The 19,000-nt window shown below is 46.6% G+C and overlaps 1 protein-coding gene across 7 annotated transcripts in view; it reads right to left on the bottom strand.

Annotated features, from left to right (window-relative positions):
* The window catches only part of BAG1 (BAG cochaperone 1), a 308,130-nt gene that overhangs the window by 159,046 nt on the left and 130,084 nt on the right, over positions 1 to 19,000 (bottom strand). For 6 of the 7 annotated variants that reach the window (XM_040433104.1, XM_040433103.1, XM_040433107.1 and 3 more), the window contains 2 exons: positions 7,748 to 7,861; positions 6,654 to 6,761 (listed from right to left, as the gene is read on the bottom strand). In XM_040433104.1, the coding sequence (XP_040289038.1) occupies positions 6,654 to 6,761; positions 7,748 to 7,861 (222 nt within the window). The remainder of the gene's footprint in view (positions 1 to 6,653; positions 6,762 to 7,747; positions 7,862 to 19,000) is intronic. The other variant, XM_040433105.1, reaches the window with a different exon arrangement.

The following is a 19,000-nucleotide window of genomic DNA, read 5'->3' as shown; positions in this document are numbered from 1 at the left end:
AAGATCTTAAAACAATCGGTATTAGCGACGCAACGTAAGGGCACGTTCCTATGTTTGCACTGTTCCCAATGTTCCCATATAATCAGAGGTTCTACATTCCTTCATCCCCATAGTGGGCGCCCTTTTTCCATTGAAGGTTTTTTCACATGTGAATCTACTAATGTGATATATTTGATAAAGTGTCCCTGTGGCCTATTATATATTGGGGAGACTACACAAGCGATTAGGGATCGCATTGGGAAACATAAATCTACCATTCGTACAAAAAATTTATTGTTACCTATTCCATTTCATTTTGAACAGTGCAAACATGGGATAGCTCAGTTGAGGTTCCAAGTTTTGGAACAGGTCAAAAGACCTAGGAGAGGAGGTGATCTGAAGAAGCTGTTATTGCGCAGAGAGGCGTATTGGATCCATACGTTGGATACTTTACATCCCAGAGGCCTTAATAGGGATTATGAGATCATGCATATCTAATAAGCTAACATTATATTTATGTTTTATTTTTCAGACATCTAATATTCGGTGAGGGATCTTATATACCTGGAAATGTATACATGATTTGGAATTATTTTTTGCATATTTTTTGCAATTATTTTTTGCATATATGTGATTGTGAAGCATAATCTGAGGCACAGACCCATTTCTAGTGATTTACTAATGGGCGTATTTTCTTTGTTAGTCATACACCCCTCCCATCACCTGTGCGGGTAATGGGAGTAGGTGATGTTGTCATAAGGGGAGGAGTGTATTCCTTTATATAAACTAGGTCATTTTATATACCTGTATCTGTTGATGAAGGCATGCTAGCCGAAACGCGTCCAGGATTGTGGACATTTCTAATTTGATGAAATAAATATCCTATTGACTGAAGACACGGTTTATACCAGGGTGTCAGCAATGTGCTGACACCCTGGTATACCAACTGGCCACCAATGAATATTCAAGAGGAGGCGGGCGGGGGAAAGCGATCCCGCCTGACGCACCGCCCGCCTCCCGCACCGCCTTCAATCCACCCTGCACCTCCCGCCGCCGTAAAATCATTCAGGGGTGCAGGGGGGGTGAAACATATATATTTTAGGCATATCAGAAACTGGGGATCATAAACTGCAGAGAGTGCAGCAAACCGCAGGTCTGAATTGACCTGCGGTTTGTTGAGATCGCCGACATGGGGGGGGGGGTCACGGGACCCCCCCGGGCATTTAGCCGAGGTGCCTGCTCAATGATTTGAGCAGGCACCGGCTTCCGATCACCGCCCGCTGTGCGGCGGTTATCAGAAATACACAGGGCATACAGGTACGCCCTGTGTCCTGAAGAGGTTAACCGCCTCCGGACCGCCTAACGCAGGATTGCGTTCCAGAGGCGGTCGATTCATTCCTCAACGATTACGCGCACAGCCGGCCCACGCATGCGCATTGCGGGCCGGCAAAAGTTAAAGGAGTATTTCGTCACCAGCCTGCCAGCCAATGATCATCGCTGGCAGGCTGGTGATTTTCAAAAAATCGAATCACAAGCCAGTTAACACATTATATTTATAAATATAATGTGTTAAATGGCTTCTGTGCTCCTCTGCTGGTCCTTTTTGTTGGTTGGTCCCAGCAGAGGAGCACACATCACTGTGAGTACACACCAAACACTACACTTAGCCCCAGATCACCCCCCATCACCCCAATTAACCCCTTGATCACCCCTGTCAATCACTAGTGAAAGGGAAAAAAGTGATCAGTGTAAACTGTCACTTTTTTTCCCCCCACTAGTATTGACAGTTAGGTTTAGGATAGTATAGGCCCCTTTGTTAGGTAGTTAGCGTCGGTTAGCGCCCAGCCCACCGCACTGACAAAATTTTATTTCTTTTTTTATCACTGCACAATCACTTTACAAGCGCTGCGGCGATAAAAAAAATCAGTTTTGATATTTTTTATCAATCGCAGCGGCTTCCGGTACTTCGCTAGCTTCTCATTTGTAAGACAGGCTTGCTTTTTTTCTTGGGTAGTCTCAGGGAATACCCCCTAAATTTAGTTGACCAAATGGCAAGTAAGGGGTATTCTTCTGAAGAGGCCTACAGGATTCTGACCCAGTCGGATGAGGAATGGGAACCCTCATCTGACGAATCCAGCGGGTCAGAATACGAACCTGTAGAAAGCAGTGGCAGTCTGACCCAAAGTTCGGACGAGGAGGTTGAGGTCCCTGATACCACCAGGCGTACCCGGCACCGTGTTGCTAGACCACAGGTTGCGCAGGATCCGCTTCAAGGGCAGCAGAGTGGGGCTGGCGCTGTCGGATTACGTGGTGAGGCATACACCAGCAGCGCAGCCCATCCTGGACCTAGTACCAGCACTGCCGTAGAACATGGTGAAGTGGTGAGCACCAGAAGGGCAGTTGAAGCTGGTACGGTGGCACGTGCATTAGTTCCCCCGTCGCAGCCACCGCACAGACAGGCCCGTAGAGCCCCTAGAGTCCCTGAGGTGCTGGCAAACCCTGATTGGCAGCCCCCAACTTCAGCCGCACCAGTAGTTCCCCCTTTCACCGCCCAGTCTGGAGTTCGGGTTGAGACAGCTCAGATCGGATCGGCACTGGGGTTTTTTGAGCTGTTCTTGACTGCGGAGCTCTTGGACTTAGTAGTGGCAGAAACAAATCGGTATGCCACTCAATTTATAGCCGCCAACCCGGGAAGCTTTTATGCCCAGTCTTTCCAGTGGAAACCAGTCCAAGTTTCCGAATTTAAAACTTTTCTGGGCCTTCTCCTCAACATGGGCCTGACAAAAAAGCATGAATTGCGGTCATATTGGTCCACGAACCCAATTCATCACATGCCCATGTTCTCTGCTGCCATGTCCAGGACACGATTTGAGGCCATCCTGCGTTTCCTGCACTTTATTGACAACAGCACCACTCGTCCCAGAGGCCACCCAGCTTTTGACCGGCTCCACAAAATTCGGCCCCTCATAGACCACTTTAACACCAAATTTGCAGATTTGTATACCCCTGAGCAAAACATCGGCATAGACGAGTCCCTTATACATTTTACCGGGCGCCTTGGTTTCAAACAATACATCCCAAGCAAGCGCGCCCGGTATGGGGTCATATTGTATAAGCTCTGTGAAAGGGCCACAGGCTATACCCACAAATTTCGAGTCTATGAGGGTAAAGGTCAGACCCTGGAGTCAGTCGGTTGCCCTGACTACCTGGGGAGCAGTGGGAAGACAGTCTGGGACTTGGTGTCACCATTATTTGGCAAGGGGTACCATCTTTATGTAACAATGTTTACACAAGTGTGCCCCTCTTCAGGCATTTGTTTCTAGAACAGATTAGCTGCTGTGGCACCGCGCGAACTAGTTGCCGGGGCTTCCCCCAACGGCTCGTTACCACCCGTCTTGCAAGGGGGGGAGAGGGCTGCCTTGTGTAACGAAGAACTGCTCGCGGTGAAATGGAGAGACAAGCGTGACGTTTACATGCTCTCCTCCATTCACGCGACACGAGCAACCAGTGTCATTGAAAAGCCCCTCTCGGTCCACGACTATAATTTGCTCATGGGAGGGGTGGACTTCAATGACCAGATGTTGGCTCCTTATTTAGTGTCCCGCCGCACCAGACGCTGGTATAAGAAGGTGTCTGTATATTTGATTCAATTGGCTATGTACAATAGTTTTGTTCTCTACAGTAAGGCTGGGAGAAAAGGATCCTTCCTCAAATTTCAGGAAGACATCATCGAGAACCTCCTGTATCCAGGAGGTTCCGTGGCCCCATCCACCAGTGTAGTGAGCCGTCTACACGAGCGACATTTCCCCAATGTCGTTGCTGGTACCTCAACCCAAGCGCCACCCCGAAAAAGATGTTGTGTCTGTAGCAGGAGTGGAATAAGGCGTGACTCCCGCTATTTCTGTCCAGACTGCCCTGACCACCCTGCCCTATGCTTAGGGGAGTGTTTCCGGAAGTACCACACTCAGGTACACAATTAGCATAGGGATTGCGTTACACAGGACAGGCACACAGGGCTGTTAGGGCCCTTTCACTCACAGCTGCTGCAAACCTCTCCTTTCACCTGGGACAAAATGCATAATATACTTCGCCACATCTCTGGGCGATTTGCGCTTTGCACACTTTATAGGAGAGGTTTGTCCTATAAAGCTAAAAAAAAAAAAAAATCACCGGTAAGCAGAAAAGTTAATGTTCTGTTCCAAAAGTTCAATAAAGTTTATAAAAGTTTATGTTCTGTTCAAATGTTATATAAAGTTAATGTTAATACATTTATTGCGTTGCGGCCTCTTTTTTTTTTTTTTACCTTCTAGGTGGACCAACCGATGAACCAGCTGCAGCACTGATGTGCATTCTGACAGAAGCATTGCGCTGCTGTCAGATTACACAAAAGTCGGTGTATGCGGCGCTGCAAGACGAGATTTATCCTCTGCAGTAAAAAAGATACGTTTGCCGAGGCTTATGAGCTGAGGGGCGGTGTTCATATGCTTTGGCAAACACTTTGTATATAACAAAAAAAAATAAAAAATTAAAATCCCGGCAATGATTTATTCATCCACATCGATTGATGTGAATGGAGAAATCGGGTTTGCCAAGGCATACGGGCTGAGTGGGTTTGGATGTTGGGCGGAGCTCCTATGTCCTGGCAGACGCCTTTCCCCTCCTTTCTTTTTTTGGGCAGAGATTTTTTCATCCACATTGATCGATGCGAATGACGAAATCTGTGCCGTTCATTTTTTCTTTCAGCCCAGAGGCTGAACGAAAAAAAAAAATCTCATTACCCGTATGCTCAATATAAGGAGAATAGCAGAAACTCCTAATGCTGGCCATACATGTAATGATTGCGGAGACCCTCAAATGCCAGGGCAGTACAAACACCCCACAAATGACCCCATTTTGGAAAGAAGATACCCAAGGTATTCGCTGAGGGGCATATTGAGTCCATGAAAGATTGAACTTTTTGTCCCAAGTTAGCGGAAAGGGTGACTTTGTGAGAAAAAATAAATAAATATCAATTTCCGCTAACTTGTGCCAAAAAAAAAAAATCTTATGAAATACCTTGGGGTGTCTTATTTCCAAAATGGGGTCACATGTGGGGTATTTATACTGCCCTGGCATTTTAGGGGCCCTAAAGCGTGAGAAGAAGTCTGGAATCCAAATGTCTAAAAATGCCCTCCTAAAAGGAATTTGGGCCCCTTTGCGCACCTAGGCTGCAAAAAAGTGTCACACATGTAGTATCGCCGTACTCAGGAGAAGTTGGGCAATGTGTTTTGGGGTGTCTTATTACATATACCCATGCTGGGTGAGAGAAATATCTCTCTAAAATGACAACTTTGTATAAAAAAATGGGAAAAGTTTACTTTTAGAGAGATATTTCTCTCACCCAGCATGGGTATATGTAAAAATACAACCCAAAACACATTGCCCTACTTCTACATGTGTGACACTTTTTTGCAGCCTAGGTGGGCAAAGGGGCCCAAATTCTAAAGAGCACCTTTAGGATTTCACAGGGCATTTTTTACACATTTGGATTTCAAACTACTTCTCACGCATTAGGGCCCCTAAAATGCCAGGGCAGTATAAATACCCCACAAGTGACCCCATTTTGGAAAGAAGACACCCCAAGGTATTTCGTGAGGGGCATGGCGAGTTCATGTGAAATTTTCTTTTTTGTCACAAGTTAGTTGAATATGATACTTTGTAGGAAAAAAATAAAAAATAAAATCATTTTCCGCTAACTTGTGCCAAAAAATAAAAAATTCTAGGAACTCGCCATGTGGGGTATTTATACTGCCCTGGCATTTTAGGGGCCCTAATGCGTGAGAAGTAGTTTGAAATCCAAATGTGTTAAAAATGCCCTGTGAAATCCTAAAGGTGCTCTTTAGAATTTGGGCCCCTTTGCCCACCTAGGCTGCAAAAAAGTGTCACACATGTGGTATCGCCGTACTCAGGAGAAGCAGGGCAATGTGTTTTGGGGTGTCTTTTTACATATACTCATGCTGGGTGAGATAAATATCTCTGTCAAATGAAAACTTTGTATAAAAAAAATGGGAAAAGTTGTCTTTTAGAGAGATATTTCTCTCACCCAGCATGGGTATATGTAAAAATGTTGATTTTACAAAAAAAAAAAACTCCCCTTATCCACTTGCTCACGTTGCAGCAGTCTCTTCTCTCTTCCCTGAACAGGACCTGCGATGTGCATGATGACGTCACTGAGCGCTCCCACGTGGTTACGTCACCATGCATATCGCAGGTCCTTCGGCAGGTCCTGCTCAATGAAGAGAGAAGAGAGCCCGAGCAAGTGGATGAGGTGAGTTGTTTTTTTTAACCGCTAAATGGCCATATAGATAAGGTGTACCCATTTTTAATGGCCGTTAGACGGGTGTACTCCTGTCAATCGGCCATTAAAAACGGTCCCATTGATTCCAATGGGGTCCGTCTGGCCGTGGAAACGGCCAAAAATAGGACATGTCCTATTTTTGGACTGACGCTATTCACTGGCCATTAAAAGAACGGCCATGTGAATAGCCCCATAGACTTTCATTGGTGCTAAAAATATCTGTGTGATGGCAGTTACTTAAACGGCCATCACACGACCATTATTCACAGTCATGTGCATGAGGCCTAATCCTAAGGAAAACTAGTGAATTTTTGTCTCAGACCAGTTAAAGCCTTACCATTGAGTCTATCTGTTCCAGGACCTTCATGAACTGCTCCACAGTGGTCTTTATTCTTTTGTCAAGCTTGCCAAGAGCTTCCACTTGAAGACTTTTAGTGAGAAAACCCTGCACAGAAAATTTAAATAATTGTCAAGTTGACGGTTTACATTTACACACTCAGATGAGCAGCAGACTGGTCATGAAGGAAGCATTTCTTCCCAACTGTCGGCTACTTGTTTAGTGGAGGTGAAGCACTGCAGTTACATGCAGAAATCACCTCCACAGTATGAGTATGAGGGATCGCTATTGCTTGTTCTCATACAGCTGCACTGTTTCTGGGCAGCAGATCACTGTTTAGACAGCAGGATCTGCAGCCCACAAACAATAATTTAGGTGCCTGCCCTAATGACAGTTTCACCCGATGAACAAGTGTTTTGCTGATTCATCAGGTGATCTGCTGCACCTTTACACGGGCAGATTTCCATGAACGAGCTTTCGCAGGAACGTTTATTCACGATTATTGCAAAGTGTAAATCTAACTTGAAAAAACAAATGCATAGCACCTCACCTTAAGTAACCAAATATCTTCATCTGCACTTTTTATAAGTCTAAAAGATAGCTTTATTGTACAGTACAATTAATAGGAACATAAATGTCACTAATATAACTACCAGCATTGGACATCAGAAGACTGTAAAAGCATTATACCTTTATGTCATCTGGGTGTTCATTTCATAAATGAAACACTTTTATTCTGATGAAAGACAGCTCCAGTGTCCAGCTGGGTGGGCATTCAATTTCAAAGTGCCCAAGCCTGCCACCTTTTCTGTCTGCTGTGCCACTAACCTCCAAAGGCTTCCTCCTCTCTCCCCTGACATCACAACAATGTCGGGGAGGAAGCTTTGGGAGGTTAGGGAAGGAGCAAACAACTGGTAGGTATACAAGTAAAACTTATGTGACAGATTCCCTTTAAGTGAAAATCTTTCAATGCAACAGACTAATACTTATTCTGCTTCATATAAAGTTTAATTCATGCTGCTACAGCACAGTGCTTTACATACTACATGATTCTAGTAAACCAAGAAATATAAATGTATAAGTTAACATATAACCTTCTGGATTGCCAATAGTTCCTTGTTAACATCTTCTACTTTGTTTGCTATCTGTTCCACAGATCTTTCAAAATCTTTTAGCTTCTTTAATTCAGATTCCTCCTCTGGACAGTTCTGTTGGTCACATGTATGTATGAATAGTTAAGGATAAAACAGCACATGAAATTTACTGGGGAGCTTCAAACAATCAACCTCTTTACTGGGAGCTACTGCAAAATGGACAACCACTTTAACCCCTTAACCTCTTAAGGACATAGGGCGTACAGGTACGCCCTTGTGCCCTGGTACTTAAGGACACAGGGCGTACATGTACGCCCTGTGTATTTTCGATCACTGCCGTGCGGCTGGCAGTGATCGGAACCCGGTGCCTGCTCAAATCATTGAGCAGGCACCTAGGCTAAATGCGCGGGGGGGGTCCCGTGACCCCCCCATGTCGGCGATCGCGGCAAACCGCAGGTCAATTCAGACCTGCGGTTTGCTGCGATTTCTGAAGTTTCTGGTCCCCGCAGTCCCTGACCGCAGGGATCAGAAACTTTATATGCCAAAAAAAAAGTTTTATTTACCCCCCCCCCTGCACCCCCGAATGATTTTTATGGTGGCGGGAGGTGCAGGGGGAGGGTTGCGGGCGGTGTGGGCGGTGCGGGAGGTGCGGCAGGCGGGATCGCGATCCCCCGCCCGCCTCCCCTTGTATAATCGTTGGTGTCTAGTGGGGATACCAGGGTGCCAGCACATTGCTGGCACCCTGGTATAAACGGCTGACATCTGCGATGCGATGTCAGCCGTTTAACCCTTTCCATACAGCGGTCCGTACGGACCGCTGTATGGAAAAGGTTAACAGCGCAGGGAGCTCCCTCCCTCTCCCATCGGGGGGCTGCTGTGCCTTTGCAGCCCCCCGATGGGGAGGGAGAGAGCCCCCAGAGAGCCCCCCGAGAGATCCCCTCCTTACCCTTCCCCGTCTGCGAAGTTCTGAGCAGTACTGAGCAGACGGGGAAGGTTCCCATGGCAACAGGACGCCTCTCAGGCGTCCTGCTGTCCATGGTGCTGAACAGATCTGTGCTGAATGGCATAGATCTGTTCAGTGTAAGTAAAATACAGTACAGAACAATATATATTGTACTGTACTGTATTATTCAGACATCAGACCCACTGGATCTTCAAGAACCAAGTGGGTCTGGGTCAAAAAAAAGTGAATAAAAGTGAAAAAAAAGTAAAAATCAAAAAACACATTTATCACTGATAAAAAATGAAAAAAATAAAATTCCCTACACATGTTTGGTATCGCCGCGTCCCTAACGACCTGATATATAAAACGGTCATGTTACTTTACCCGAACGGTGAACACCATAAAAATAAAAAATAAAAAACTATGATGAAATTGAAATTTTGCCCACCTTACTTCCCAAAAAAGGTAATAAAAGTGATCAAAAAAGTCGCATGTACGCCAAAATTGTAACAATCAAACCGTCATCTCATCCCGCAAAAATCATACCCTACCCAAGATAATCGCCCAAAAACTGAAAAAACTATGGCTCTTAGACTATGGAAACACTAAAACATGATTTTTTTTGTTTCAAAAATGAAATCATTGTGTAAAACTTACATAAATAAAAAAAAAGTATACATATTAGGTATCGCCGCGTCCGTATCGCCCGGCTCTATAAAAATATCACATGATCTAACCCCTCAGATGACCACCGTAAAAAAATAAAAATAAAAACGGTGTAAAAAAAGCCATTTTTTGTCATCTTACGTCACAAAAAGTGTAATAGCAAGCAATCAAAAAGTCATATGCACCCCAAAATAGATGCCAATCAAACCGTCATCTCCTCCCGCAAAAAATGAGACCCTACTTAAGATAATCGCCAAAAAACTGAAAAAACTATGGCTCTTAGACTATGGAGACACTAAAACATTTTTTTGGTTTTAAAAATGAAATCATTGTGTAAAACTTACATAAATAAAAAAAATTGTATACATATTAGGTATCTCCGCGTCCGTGACAACCTGCTCTATAAAATTACCACATGATCTAACCTGTCAGATGAATGTTGTAAATAACAAAAAAAAAAACGGTGCCAAAAAAGCTATTTCTTGTTACCTTGCCGCACAAAAAGTGTAATATAGAGCAACCAAAAATCATATGTACCCTAAACTAGTACCAACAAAACTGCCACCCTATCCCGTAGTTTCTAAAATGGGGTCACTTTTTTGGAGTTTCTACTCTAGGGGTGCATCAGGGGGGCTTCAAATGGGACATGGTGTCAAAAAAACCAGTCCAGCAAAATATGCCTTCCAAAAACCATATGGTGTTCCTTTCCTTCTGCGCCCTGCCATGTGCCCGTACAGCTGTTTACGACCACATATGGGGTGTTTCTGTAAACTACAGAATTAGGGCCATAAATAATGAGTTTTGTTTGGCTGTTAACCCTTGCTTTGTAACTGGAAAAAAAATATTAAAATGGAAAATCTGCCAAAAAAGTGAAATTTTGAAATTGTATCTCTATTTTCCATTAAATCTTGTGCAACACCTAAAGGGTTAACAAAGTTTGTAAAATCAGTTTTGAATACCTTGAGGGGTGTAGTTTCTTAGATGGGGTCACGTTTATGGAGTTTATAATCTAGGGGTGCATCAGGGGGGCTTCAAATGGGACATGGTGCCAAAAAAACAGTCCAGCAAAATCAGCCCTCCAAAAACCAAACGGCGCACCTTTCACTCTACGCCCCGCTGTGTGCCCGTACAGTAGTTTACGGCCACATATGGGGTGTTTCTGTAAACAGCAGAGTCAGGGCAATAAAGATACAGTCTTGTTTGGCTGTTAACCCTTGCTTTGTTAGTGGAAAAAATGGGTTAAAATGGAAAATTAGGCAAAAAAATGAAATTCTCAAATTTCATCGCCATTTGCCAATAACTCTTGTGCAACACCTAAAGGGTTAACGACGTATGTAAAATCAGTTTTGAATACCTTGAGGGGTGTAGTTTCTTAGATGGGGTCACTTTTAGGGAGTTTCTCCTCTAGGGGTGCATCAGGGGGCTTCAAATGGGACATGGTGTAAATAAACCAGTCCAGAAAAATCAGCCTTCCAAAAACCAAACGGCGCACCTTTCACTCTACGCCCCGCTGTGTGGCCGTACAGTAGTTTACGGCCACATATTGGGTGTTTCTGTAAATGGCAGAGTCAGGGCAATAAAGATACAGTCTTGTTTGGCTGTTAACCCTTGGTTTGTTAGTGGAAAAAATGGGTTAAAATGAAAAATTAGACAAAAAAAATGAAATTCTCAAATTTCCTCCCTATTTGCCAATAACTCTTGTGCAACACCTAAAGGGTTAACAACGTATGCAAAATCAGTTTTGAATACCTTGAGGGGTGTAGTTTCTTAGATGGGGTCATTTTTGGGTGGTTTCTATAATGTAAGCCTCGCAAAGTGACTTGAGACCTGAACTGGTCCCTAGAAATTGAGTTTTTGTAAATTTCGGAAAAATTTCAAGATTTGCTTCTAAACTTCTAAGCCTTATAACATCCCCAAAAAATAAAATATCATTCCCAAAACAATTCAAACATGAAGTAGACATATGGGGAATGTAAAGTCATCACAATTTTTTGGGGGTATTACTATGTATTACAGAAGTAGAGAAACTGAAACTTTGAAATTTGCTAATTTTTTTCAAATATTTGTTAAATTAGGTATTTTTTGGTGCAAAAAAAATTTTTTTTTTGACTCCATTTTACCAGTGTCATGAAGTACAATATGTGACGAAAAAACAATCTCAGAACGGCCTGGATAAGTCAAACCGTTTTAAAGTTATCAGCACTTAAAGGGACTCTGGTCAGATTTTCAAAAAATGGCCTGGTCCTAAGGTGTAAAAAGGCTGTGTCCTTAAGGGGTTAAGGACCAGGGCTGTGGAGTCGGAGTTGAGGAGTCAGAGTCAATTTTGGGTACCTGGAGTCGGCAAAAAATGAACCGACTCCGACGAAATTTAAATTGAAATAAAAAAAAAAAAAAAGAAGCAAGTTTAAATGTCCCAATTCACAAAAAGTTATAATTAATTACTTCTCTACTGTAAGAATAAAGACCAATGCATGCAGTGCGTCACGTTACCGCAAAACGAACACGTTAAGTGACCGTGAAGAAGCATGCTTTTCATATGCTTCACTATATGGCATGCAACGCACAGTTAAGGAGCGGCAATACTTATACTTTCCATTGTGTTGTGTTCCGCTGTTACAGGGAAAGCAACGCCCATCGTTAACCTAGCCTCTCACTGATAACTGATTAAGTAAATATGTTTTTTAAAGTACTAAAAGAAGTTGAAAAGTATGATCGCTCATCAAAACTTACTGTAGAAGAAGGCATCCTTGTTTATCCAGAGATCATTAGTGATGTGGCCAGAATTGTTACTGCAATGTCACCCACCCAAGTCAGTGTTGAAAGATTACCGTATTTTTCACCCTATAAGACGCACCGGCCCATAAGACGCAGCGGCCCATAAGACGCACCTATGTTTTTGAGGAGGAAAATAAGCAAAAAAATATTTTGAACCAAAAGGTGTGCTTTTGGTGGGCTTTGAACTAATGGTAGCCTGTGAATGACACTGTTATGGGGGTCTGTGGATGGCACTGTTATGGGGGTCTGTGGATGGCACTTTTATGGGGGTCTGTGGATAGCACTGCTATGGGGGTCTGTGGCTGACACTGTTATGGGGGTCTGTGGCTGACACTGTTATGGGGGTCTGTGGATGACACTGTTATGGGGGTCCGTGGATGGCACTGTTATGAGGATCTGTGAATGGCACTGTTATGGGGGTCTGTGGCTGACACTGTTATAGGGGTCTGTGGCTGACACTGTTATAGGGGGTCTGTGGCTGACACTGTTATGGGGGCATCTGTGTGTAAGCCGTGTACCGGGCTGGGCTCCCCAGGATACAGCGAAGTCACAGACAAGAAAAGCGACACTGACACCAGCTTTATATGCAAGAACGGAAACTTTACTTTGACAATAGTAATAACACAAGTATAAACAGACAGAGTAATACCCCAGGCCCACAGTCACCGTCCCTGTCTGAGGGACAGGCCTAGCCCATTGGCGCACACAGCAGAGCCTGCAAGTCGTGCTGTGCCGCTACAGAGGACACACCTAACTGGTGGCAGACGCAGCAAGTCAATTACTGCGCTGCAGTCCAGTACAGTAAGGCCTAACAAAAGATATTACCCTAACTATCTAACTAAAACAAGGCCTAGGCTAGTCTCTGTTACTTCAGGCGCAACACAATATAATGCAATCAGTAATTAGGTGTACTGACCTGCGTCCGTTCTGGGCCCGAGGATACCGCTTCCCGGGATGGCCACCAACCTCTCAGCAACCATGCGGCCTTGCTTGATAATATGGCTTCTTTTCCACACACTGAAAATGGTGTTCCTGGGACAATCTCTCTTTCAAAGAGCTGGATCCAGTAAGGGGACGACAGCTACTCTTCTTCCTCTGCATGTCCACTCACTGCCGGACATCCACAAGCCAGGATGGAATCGGATTCAGTCCCTCACAGCACACTCCTTTCCCCATGTCAGATCAACACTTCCTGGTTCACACAGAAGCATGAGTCATCATCTGCTTTGCATATGCAGATCCCAGAGTGTGCTGACTGTGCTGCAAAATGGTGGCCTCAAGTGCCCGGAAAGCCAAATGACAGCTCCAATACAATTTAAACATAAATATCATACAGGCAGAGCTTATCCACAATCTCACATGCCACCCCACTAGAAGTTGTCGTCCTCGGCAACTCTCCCCATAGAAACTCATCCTGGGCATAGCGCTGTGGAGGCACACCAGCTTTGGGCCTCGCTGACCTTCTCAAATTGGGGGTTTCAGAAATACTGGGGGCATCAGGCATGTTTGACAAGAGAGGAGCTGTTGATTGCTCATTATTGGATCTGGGTGGCAAACCTGCCATGGCCGGAACCTCTGTGGACACTTGGGCGGGGATGACCCACCATCCCTCCTCTTCCTCATCTGAGGGACTTTCCTCCATACCCTGAGCGTGAGAAGGCACCCCCTCCACGCACACTGGCTCATCAAAATTGCAACGTCTCAACATATTACGGTGTAAGTTCCATGAGGGTCCCCCTGTCCCTACTGGCTCCACCTCATAGACCGGAATAGCGGGGTCTACCCTTCTCTTCACCATGTATGGAACTGCCTCCCACCGTCCATCCAACTTCCCAGACGGCCGTTTGGCTTTGACCATCACCCGGGACATACCCATCTTTCTGCACTGGTCTTGGGTTAGGGTGTACCACCTGTCCCAGGCGCTCCCCCACAACCTTGTGGACCGCTCTCAGCTGGCGGCGGTGCTCCTGCACCCATGCGGTGGTACTTCTCGTGGGGGATCCATCGGGTTGGGCATGTGGAGATCTTCAATCTCCTGTCCGGCTCGTCCAAACATGAGCATATGTGGAGAGTATCCGGTGGTACTGTGTACGCTGTTGTTATAGGCCCACATCAACTCAGGAAGGTACGCAGGCCACTGGGCTTTTTGACTGTCTTCCAGAGTCCGCAGCATCTGAAGCAAGGTGCGATTGAAGCGTTCACACGCCCCGTTTCCTTGTGGGTGATACGGAGTGGTGTGGGAGCGTTCAATCCCATACAGTTGTACAGTTCATTCATTAGAGTACCCTGAAAGCATGCTCCCTGGTCAGAATGTATCCTCCGTGGACACCCGAACACCTGTATAAAGTGTTTACAAACAGCTTCGGCGGCCGACTCTAAGGTTTGTTCTCTGGTGGGAACAGCCACCGCATACTTGGTAAAGTGATCTGTCATAACTAGACAGTACGAGTGTTTAGAGGTAGAGTATCCAATCTGCACATAATCGATCATCAGAAGTTCTAGGGGCGCTGAGGTGCAGATGGTCTGCACAGGAGCCCGCTGTTCAGTACTCTTACTCAACCCACAGGATCGACACTTAAGACATGCCACGGCCACCATGTCGGCCAGATCTGGACAGTATACCAGCCGTTGGAGCCACTTGAACGTTTTGTCGCTCCCAAAATGAGCTCCCTTTTCATGAGCTTCCCTGGAGGCCTCCGGTCCCAACGACATGGGAATGACAATCTGTTGCCGGTACTGCAGCTCTGACTGTAAGTATATGATCCGGCACAGGAGGCCCTGGGTAATTGTCAGCTTATCCCACTGCCTCAACAACTTCTGACCCTCTGGGGTCAGACGGGCTCGTTCTTCTGGCCGAGGCCAGATCTTGCTCCGAACCCATTCTTTCACTTTCCACAAGTCTCGGCAGCTATCCTGGACTCTCTCCCAATCAGTCAACGTTTTCCCCAGCACCAGCGTCATTCCAGACGCCACCCCACTTGAATGTGCCACATCCAGGAACAGAGGTAAGCGACCAAGGTCAGAAGTTTCTGTATCCTCCAACTCCTCATCAGCTCTCTGAGTCGACTGTCCTACTGGAACTCGAGAGAGTGCATCGGCGTTGCCATTCTCCCTACCGGACCGGAACTTGATGTGGTATTGGTACTTAGAAAGGCGGGCCAACCATCTTTGCTCGAGTGCACCGAGCTTGGCATTCTCCAGGTGTGCCAACGGGTTGTTGTCCATCATCACGGTCACTTCTGCACCAGTCAGGTATTCTGCATACCTTTCGGTCATGGCCCACACCAGTGCCAGTAGTTCCAGTTGGGTATCAAACCACACGTAAGCCAAGATCGGCGCATTTATCAGAGCCTCTTTTACAGCTTCAAAGGCCTCTTGTTGTCGGGGTCCCCAGTCGACGGGGCGTTTCTTCGGGCCCCCAGCTGTGCCTCTTAGCAACTCGTTCAACGGGCCCACTAGATGAGCGAATTTGGGTATAAACCTCCTGTAGTAGCCGGTCAGTCCCATGAAGGCCCGTACCTCCAGTAGCGTACTTGGCCGGGGCCACTTCTGAACAGCCTCCACCTTGCTGGGGGCCGGTTTTACCCCCTCCTGGGTGACCACATGTCCTAAGTACTCTATCTGCTGTCGGAACAGCTGGCATTTTTTTGGCTTGATCTTGAGCCTATGGTCTCGTAGCCGTCCCAAGACTTGTTGCAGCTTCTGGAGGTGATCTTCAAAGGAAACCCCAAACACTACTATGTCATCCAGGTATATCAATACTGATTCGAAGTTGAGGTCCCCCAGACAGTGTTCCATCAATCGCTGGAATGTCCCTGGAGCATTGGAGAGGCCGAAGGGCATCCGGTTGAACTCGTAGAGTCCCATAGGTAGAATGAAGGCCGTCTTGGCTTTGTCCTTCTTGGCCACCGGCACCTGCCAGTACCCACTAGCCAGGTCAAGAGTTGAGAAAAACTTTGCTTGGCTTAGGGCTGATAATGACTCCTCAATCCGTGGAAGGGGGTAGGCATCCCGGACGGTCTGAGCATTCAGCTTCAGATAATCCACGCAGAACCGGAGACTCCCGTCTTTCTTCCGCACCAAGACTACCGGAGCCGCCCAGGGACTTTGACTCTCCTGGAGTGGCCACCATGTCTTTCACCTCCTGATACATCTTAGGTGGGATCTGCCGGCAACGCTCCCTGATTGGCGCGGCATCGCCGGTTGGGATTTCATGTTCGATGGCAGTATCACACCCAAAGTCCTCATCATGTCTTGAGAAGGCCTCCTGAAGTTCCCAGAGGGTGTCTTCCAGCAGCTTTTGTTCCCCCGGGGTCAGGGTTCTGCAGTCCACCCCCATACGGGCCATGATCACTCGACCGTTCTACTCTGCTGTCGGGGTTTCCCTTGAATGGATCTCCACAGCATAGGTCCAGGCTGATCTCCTATCCGGCTGCAGCGTGAAGCCCCTTCGTTGAGCGATACCCCCTTCGGACACATAAACTTTGGCCAACAGGGTGTTTGCGGGGACGGTTAATTCGCAGTCCTCAACATTACAGCAGCGTATAGGCACACATCCGTCCTTCACAACTGCGAGGGCCCCGGCTACCAGTGGGCGAATCTGCGTTTCTTCTTGATAAGCGGGCTCGATCAGGACCTCCAGTTCATTCAGTCGTCTTCCAGCCCCCACTGGCAGCATCAATATTCACTCCTGTCGAGGTGGAATCTTTAACGGAGTCCTCCGTAGCACCCTCACGTCTCCAATGGCCCGTCTGGACAGGTTACTCTTTTGCAGGCTACAGCTCCTCACCATTTGTTGTAAGACCTTCTGGGTAAGCCGGTGTGCCGTGGCCCGTTGCCAGTACTTCGGAACTTCCTTGGCATAGAGATGATGGTCTAGGTCTCTCAGTATATTCATGCCCAGGGTCACGTCCATTCCTTTCCGGGACGAATGGTCCACCAGCACGACCCCTTTCTTGCCGATGTCTTGCCCAAACAGTCGGACCCGCATCCAGACTATCGCTCGAACATCCATCTCTCTATTATGGGCAGCCGTCAGCCTGATGACGCTCCCGTCTTTGGGCTCCATCATATGCCCTAAGTGTCTCTCGAAGAACTCTAGAGGCATTAGGGTACACTCTGACCCTGTATCAACTAGGCAGCAGACCTTTCGGCCTTCCAACTCAGCTTCTAATACGGGCTGCTGGCATACAGATCACATTCTTCACGCAGAGGGCTTAACTTCTGTTGCACCGCCGCAGGACGCCCAGCTACTGCAGCGGTCGGAAGTTTAAAGAGGACCTTTTACTACTGTACAAACGAAAAACTAACTATATCAGTGGGCAGAGCGGCGCCCAGGGGTCCCCCTGCACTTACTAGTATGTCTGGGCGCAGCTCCGTTCGCCCGGTATAGGCTCCGGTGTCTGCGCTCCCTCTGACTGATTTTTTGTATGAGGCGTGTCCCTTGCTGCAGCGCTGGCCAATCGCAGCGCACAGCTCATAGCCAGGCTTTAACGTCGACTCAGACGCTTCCTGTTCTGGGCACTCTCTGGCCATATGGCCGTACTTTCGGCAGTCATTGTATTCCATTACACCGGGCCCCGCTCACTGTACTAATGGTATCTACTGTAACTGCAGGCAGGCAATGGTTAACTATAGATATGTTCGATCCAGCACTGAGCCGCCTGTACTTACGATCATAGCAGGCTGGAGGCAGGAAGCTGGGTGGGCGGGCACTGGCAACGTAACTTCCTACGTCACGTGCCTGCTCTGCCCACTTTATGGATGAAGCCGGCGGCGCAGGCACGTGACGTAGGAAGTTACGCTGCCAGTGCCCGCCCGCCCAGCATCCTGCCTGCTATGATAGTAAGTACAGGCTGCTCAGCGCTGGATCGAACATATCTATAGTTAACCATTGCATGCCTGCAGTTACAGTAGATACCATTAGTACAGTGAGCGGGGCCCGATGCAATAGAATACAGTGACTGCACCGGGCCCCGCTGCCATTACAAAACTAAAGGCCGGCCCCCAGCCCCTCCTCGCTGATACACACACCGGCCGCGCTGTGCAGCTTGCGGTCGGCGGTGTATCAGTGTAAAAATGGCAGCCTTCGCCCCATAAGATGCACTGCCATTTTCCTCCCACTTTTTTTTTGGGGGGGGGGGGGGGGGGGGGGGGGGGGGGGGAGTGTGTCTTATAGGGCAAAAAATATAGTATTTTCAGCTCTAAAAATAATAAAGTCTGATTTAAGAGCCTCTATGAAAGAGGATCTGGCAGAGGCAATTCTCTTCCTTAGAACTCTACATTGAATTGATTTTAAACTGCATTTGCTATAACTACATAACAAGATTAATATAAACCATTTCTAGGTTTTACAGATTTAGTTTTTGGTTCATATAGATAAGCTTTGTTTTTGTTCTAAAACAACCAAATAATGTGGTTTGCATTTTTGAACTGGTAAAGTTCCTGTTCCTGATGTTTATGCCTGCTGCTACTATCCAGCCACTTGATAAAAAAATTAAATAAAACTTAGTTGTTTTCATTGTGTTTGTCTTTTGCTTAAACTGTTTAATACAGTAGACTGTTGGCTTCCTAGCCAGTAGTTCTGTGGTAATGACATATATGTTGCCTTTCTTTCCTTCAAGGAATGTATAAAATACATTCGCATGTTAAATACAGGGTCGGAGTCAGAAGTACCAAAAACTGAGTCGTCGGAGCATTTATCTACCGACTCCACAGCCCTGTTAAGGACAAAACCTATTTTAGCCTTAAATAGGTTAGCTCATCTGGAACAGTGGTGGCATATCTGAAACAGTGGTGGCATATCTAGAACGGGGCCCCAAAAGCAAATCAAGGCGAAATGCTCATGCGCAGCGAACCCCATTCACTTC

This window comes from Bufo bufo, chromosome 5 (genome assembly GCF_905171765.1).
Source record: "Bufo bufo chromosome 5, aBufBuf1.1, whole genome shotgun sequence".
Taxonomy (NCBI): Eukaryota; Metazoa; Chordata; class Amphibia; order Anura; family Bufonidae; genus Bufo; species Bufo bufo.
This window is presented reverse-complemented; position numbering and strand designations above follow the sequence as displayed.